The sequence below is a fragment of the Callorhinus ursinus genome, unplaced genomic scaffold, assembly GCF_003265705.2.
Source record: "Callorhinus ursinus isolate GAN/ISIS: 27379988/994484 unplaced genomic scaffold, GSC_fseal_2.0 scaffold5, whole genome shotgun sequence".
In the NCBI taxonomy this organism is placed as follows: Eukaryota; Metazoa; Chordata; class Mammalia; order Carnivora; family Otariidae; genus Callorhinus; species Callorhinus ursinus.
Window position 1 is genome coordinate 25,710,490 of NW_027397067.1, and position 6,000 is coordinate 25,716,489.

General features: G+C 33.7%; 1 protein-coding gene across 6 annotated transcripts in view; it reads left to right on the forward strand.

The window, feature by feature from the left end:
• The window catches only part of HNF4G (hepatocyte nuclear factor 4 gamma), a 129,768-nt gene extending 126,759 nt beyond the window's left edge, over positions 1 to 3,009 (forward strand). For all 6 annotated transcript variants that reach the window (XM_073892905.1, XM_073892906.1, XM_073892907.1 and 3 more), the window contains one exon: positions 1,616 to 3,009. In XM_073892905.1, coding sequence (XP_073749006.1) covers positions 1,616 to 1,737 — 122 coding nt within the window. In that variant the 3' untranslated portion in view covers positions 1,738 to 3,009. The remainder of the gene's footprint in view (positions 1 to 1,615) is intronic.
• Positions 3,010 to 6,000: the final 2,991 nt, after the last annotated feature.

Consider the following 6,000-nt stretch of genomic DNA (forward strand, 5'->3'; position numbering starts at 1 on the left):
TCATAGCCAAGAACAGAGAGGCAAGCCCATTACCATCTCTGTAGAGATCAGTTATTCATAAACTCAGAAAATAAAACACATTAACAGCATATTAAACATTATAGGCATCAACTGGCAAGAAAGTTTAACAATTCTGCTGGTGGTTGAATCTTTTACTTTTTAAATGCTAGTTTTCTACTATTTTTTAAAGCATATTTACTGACCCTAATCTTTTTAAAATCACATCCTATTTTTCATTTTTATTCTCTCTCTCTCAACATAATATTTATAAGAATCATTTGTTTCATGCAAAGCAAAACATTAAACACATACACACAGAAAAATTTAAGTTCATATGTGTTTTCCTGGCCTTTTAGAGCAGGCCACTGTGGTCTTAGATTCATCCCAAATATCCAGAAATAATTTTTTAAAGCAAATATGATTATTCTTTTGTCAATTAAACTGTATCTAAAAATGTTGTTTCTAATAATTGCTAAATCATATTTAATAATATGAAGTTAATACATCAAAGAAAATCAGGCAAAAGGGAACTTTTCTTATTTTTATATAGAATTTTTAAAAGATATTTTGGAGAAAAAAATCTATAAAGTTTGAAATGCCTCAGTATGATCATCAAACATTTTCTATTAAATATGTGGAATGATAATAAATGTGAATGTTAAAATATTTCAAGTTTTTTAAAATTAAAAATCTATAATAGTTCCTAGATTATTTTATAATATAGTAAAAGTTTGCAATAGGAGGATATACTATTCTAAACAATGAAGTATTCAAACTGTAACTTTGTTTTTCGATTACTTGGGCTTGCTCTTTGCATTGATGCGGAAGAGACAGATGAGCTCAACAGTAACAATAATTTTGAAGCAAAAAAGCCAGTATTTTCAGATGCCTTTACCTACGATATAGGTTTCAAAGCACTTGAAAAGTATCTTAACTTTTTATGTCATATAATATGTTTGAGTTAGTGGAATCCAAACCAAATATATTTTATTTTATGTGCATTTTTTATTGCAAAAATGTGAAGTTGTTTTCTAAGATTTGAGAAAAAAACTAGCCTTCTGTTAATTCTTTCTATTGACTTTTTTTCTGCTAGGTCTGTAAGAGAATGAAATGCTCATAAATGCTATTAAGAAAGGCAGGAAGTGACTTTTAAGAGACTATTAAGTGACTTTTAAGATGTTCAAGCATGCTCTATTCCATTTGAATGCTATCTGGGAGTTCAGAAGCAGTGCAATTCCAATAGGACCTCAACGAGCTCATAACGTATTAGATAATCCTACTTTATATATAATCTTTTAAAAATATCTCCAAAATAGGGCGCCTGGGTGGCTCAGTTGGTTAAGCAGCTGCCTTCAGCTCAGGTCATGACCCTGGAGTCCCAGGATCGAGTCCGCATCAGGCTCCCTGCTCGGCGGGGAGTCTGCTTCTCCCTCTGACCCTCCCCCCTCTCATGTGCGCTCTCTCTCTCTCTCTCATTCTCACTCTCCCAAAATAAATAAATAAATCTCAAAAAAATCTCCAAAATAAAATAGTGCATATTGGTGTCATGAAGGACTTCCTGGGTTGAGCCAGGGTGACGGTCACCGTCATGTACAATTCTCTGCTTCTTTTTTAGCAACTCCTGAGACCCCACTCCCTTCCCCACCACAAGGCTCTGGACAAGAACAGTACAAAATAGGCGCCAACCAAGCTTCAGTGATTTCACACCAGCCTCTCTCCAAACAAAAGCAATTGTGAGAATGTGTTTACTCCTGAGCGGCACTTCGTAAATGTGAAAGCTTGTTGGTCTTGAAATAACTCAGGATAGTACTTTCGGCAAACTCTTGGCCAAGGTTTCTTCATGGTGCTGTTATAAGATGATATCCTGTTTTTTTTTGTTTATAGTCTCATTTTGTTTGTTGTCACTATTGTTTAAAACTTTCCAATACAAGCAGTATATATCTGAGTTTCCATATGTTTGTATAGTGTATTTTTCCAGCTTCCTTCCCTTGCACTGTTCCTGAACTAGTTGAATCTTATGTACTACTTTCATTTGTTTGTCTTGATATTAATTTAAATCTGTAAATAATTGCTTCATTGTGATGTGATGCAGAATTAAGTGTTCTTTTTTTGACCAGAACAGTAGATCAGCAACTCCAGATTAATGTAAAATGAACCAAGGTGTTTTTTTTTTTTTGTCAGTTTTAAACTTGCAAATTAGAAAATTAAAGCAGTTGCTATAGAACAGGAAATATTTCTTTGAAGAAGAATCGCTTCTGGATATCCTGTGGCTAAGAAGCATCTTTCTGGCTCACAGTTAAATATGCCTATATTTAGCTTAGGAAATCATAAGTAGCCATTCCAAGGATGACTGGCTAGTCCTTGTAATCTGCCTCTATTTGAAGATGTATCTTGAGATAAAACATGTTTGCTTTACCGGTTAGGACATAGGATAAATGGTTAAAAAAAAAAAAAAAAAAGGAAAACCTTAAAACAGTGGCTCCACCAAGAGACATTGATTTTCTGTCCTAAAACAATCTAGAAGTAGTCATCCATTGACTAGAACTTAGCGTGTGCTCGCATCCAGTTCCCAGGGAGATTCATTTTTAGCGAGCCCTTTAACTTATCTGCATATACTTACTAAACAAGTTTGTTTTGGAAATTATTGCTAACGATTTTGTTTTAATAACTATGGTCAGGGAATTTTTAATATAATATTTTTGTATACTTAACTGCCAAAAATGCTGGACAAAGAGGAATGGAAGTTTTCAGCATATTTTCCAAATATTGATAACGAAACTTATTGCTTTTATATAGCACAAAACTTTTTTTAGGTAATAAATATGAATAATTTATTGTGAAATAGTGATTCATTTTATAAATGTAAAATTATTTTTATAAATTTTATTGTTGAAAATCAAAGTTTACTAAATTTTGTAAGTGTTAAATTATAGTGAGATTAAAATATTTCTAAACTGTGATATGTTGTTTCACTGAACTTTCTAAATAAAAATTGAGAAAAAACCTGAAGTAGGTGCTTCATTATTGTTTAAAATATTTTTGTAATTTTAGAGCTATTGATAATATCTTTTATATGGACATTTAATTAAATTCATATAGAGTTTACCAGTACTGGTGTTTAGAAGCCAGAGCAAAATTAATTAGCACATCTCCAAATAATCATAGAAATTTGATGCTGATTGAAGGGCGCATACTCATATTTGCACTTTATTATGTAGTTTTTCTTGACAGTTTTGTGAGAGTAATTAAAATAAATGAGTGAGCCTGGCTTACATGTTGTATACCTGTACTCTGGCAATACCTTTTGTGGTGTTTGTTTGGTTTTTGTTTTTTTTTGTTCTTATTGTTTTTGGCAATACCTTTTTAACCTAGATGTTTTAATTGTCTTTGTCCTCCATTCATATTTAAAGCTTCTTCGTAAAATTTCTTAAAATATGAAGACCAGTAAATTTTATTTTTATGAAATTCTACTCTTTTATGAAATTTCTACTTTTATCAGGGTAATGTGTCTACATCATGTAAAAACACAAATTGTACTTAAGGTTTATTGTGAAAACCTGCAGTACTCCCATTTGACCACTGCCCTCTTCCCCACATTCTATCCTTCAGTAAAAATACTCAAATATTGTGGCTGTTTTATCTGGTATTTTTCTCCATAGTTTGAAAGCATTAGTTTATATCATATTTTTTCATTTTTTTTTTCAGTTTTAGACCTTATCTCTGTGCAAACACTCAACTCCTACCATATTCTCCCCATTTTTTATAAATCAGTATATTTTAAACTGCTTAGTAGTTACTACTTAAATAATCGCCTACCCTATTTTAAAATATGAAACATAATTTTTACATTTTTGTGGAGAATATAAAAAATATACTCTGATTGTATAGAAAAATTCAGAAAAGAATTTCTTTTTCTTGCTCTAGGTCACAGGAGGATCGCAACTTAGAATAAAGAAAAAACGTTGCATGTATTAATAATAAGTTTTATTGTACTCTATACTCGAGTGCAATTTGACATCTATTTCAGCTTGGGCATTTAAGCAAATCTTTTTAACTTACGCCCCTTCCTTCCCTCCAAGATTTTGCTGAACTGCCCAGAGAAAGACTTTTTAAGAGTAAGAAAAATCTATACATGTCCTGAAATTTTCAATTGTTTTTCTGCAAAATATGAGGCAGATGACATCGGAGTAAAAGAAATGCAGACTTCTCCGTGACTAACCACAAGCGTAATGGTGCTTCAGTGAAAGTGATATGCAATTCCACAAATAGGGCCCTCAAAAACTTCAAAGTTGTAACAGGAGAGGCTAAGACCAAGAGAAGAGCACGTGACAATCAATGAAAGTCAAATCAAAGGACATAAGGAGCTAGAATAGTGACCCACTGCAGGGGGCTCATGGTGTGAGTCACCTGATTTCCCTTGAGGCAGATAGGTTCATCAGTGAAAGAGGGTCTGGGCCACAGCAATTTCCAGACTGGGAGAGTTGTATTCAGTTACAGGAGAGATGAGAGATCTTACCTTCAGAGTACTGTAATAATTATATAAAAGAAGGGACTCAACTCAATAGTAACTTCCCCCCTACAACATGCCCTCCGCACCATCTCCCCACCCCAGATTCTTCCTTACATATAATTGAGGTTGTGAAATACATAGGCATATCTAAGTAGAAGGCAACACCTTGGGTGGAGAGGATGCAACTGGATAGGAGGGACAAAGGCAATTCTATCTACCTACCCAGACATGGAAACTCTGAGATTCAACAATTACTGAATAAATCAGTGAACTTTCCTACCGTGACCACGGTAACCAAGCGCTCCATTTCGTATATCCAGCCTGATCCTTTCTTTGGAAAAATAATTATTTGGAAAATGCAAAATTTGCCCTATAAGAGAAAAAAGTACTAGGTGCTTCAAAGGGGGTGCAGGGACAGGTGAGAGGGAAGAAGACACTGTATACTAGGGCTCTAATTTTACACAAGTTGCAAATAAGAGGGTACAACTATATATGCGCGTGTGTGTGTGTGTTCCTTCTTGATATTTCAGAAAATAAATAAAATTTATGGATAATCATTAATAGAACTAAAGTAGGATTCACAAAATATACCATTGTAGAAAAAAAAAGAAAAAGAAAACTTGAGCAGTCTGGTGAGAAAGTAGTTTTAAAAAAATACCAAGGAAACAGACGACTAAAAATAATATGGGAGCTATACGACAAAACTAAGATACCTCATTAAGTTTTATAGGTTAAAAAAATCACCTAGTGCAATATAATTATTTTTAGATTAGAAGTTCCTCTATTTCTTTATTACCTAATTCTTTAGTACATAATTCTTTACAAAGTGATCCAGTAAGCGACATTTATGCATTATGCAATATGTATATATTAAATCCCTACACTTTGTAGGGCGCCTCTGTAGGCGCTGGAGCTCTCCGGTTTCTAGGAGAATTTCGAGGAGGGAAAACATTAAGCCATAGTCATACAAATAATTACAGAGAACCAATCATTACTTTGTAGTCCAATAACTGGATGTTCTGAGAGAGTTTCCTAGATGAGTTTACTTCTAGATCAGGAAAGAGCTCTCAGAAAAAACCTAAAAGAAAACTGTAGGTAAAGTCCCGTGAATAAGAACGTTAGGGCCCAAACCTGAGGGTGTGAAGGGGGACAGAAGCCAGATGACACAGTTACTAATGGACCCTGCTAAGTTAGATTTTAGTTTAACTCTGTGTGATTCACCAACTGGTTTGAAGTAGGGCAGAACATGATCCAAATTTATTTTTTGAAATAGAACACTCTGCTAAATGGGAAATGAGTCAAGTTCGAGAAGAAACATTGTCATTGAAAGGAAGTAACAAGAGAGACCTGTATTCTGGATTAGGGTGAGAGTACCAAATTTGGTACCAAATAAATGCTACCAAATATATACCACGTTTTGGAAGCAGACACAGCTTTCTTCCAAACTTGATAATGGGTATGTACAATGGTACAGCTGCTTTGAAAAGAAT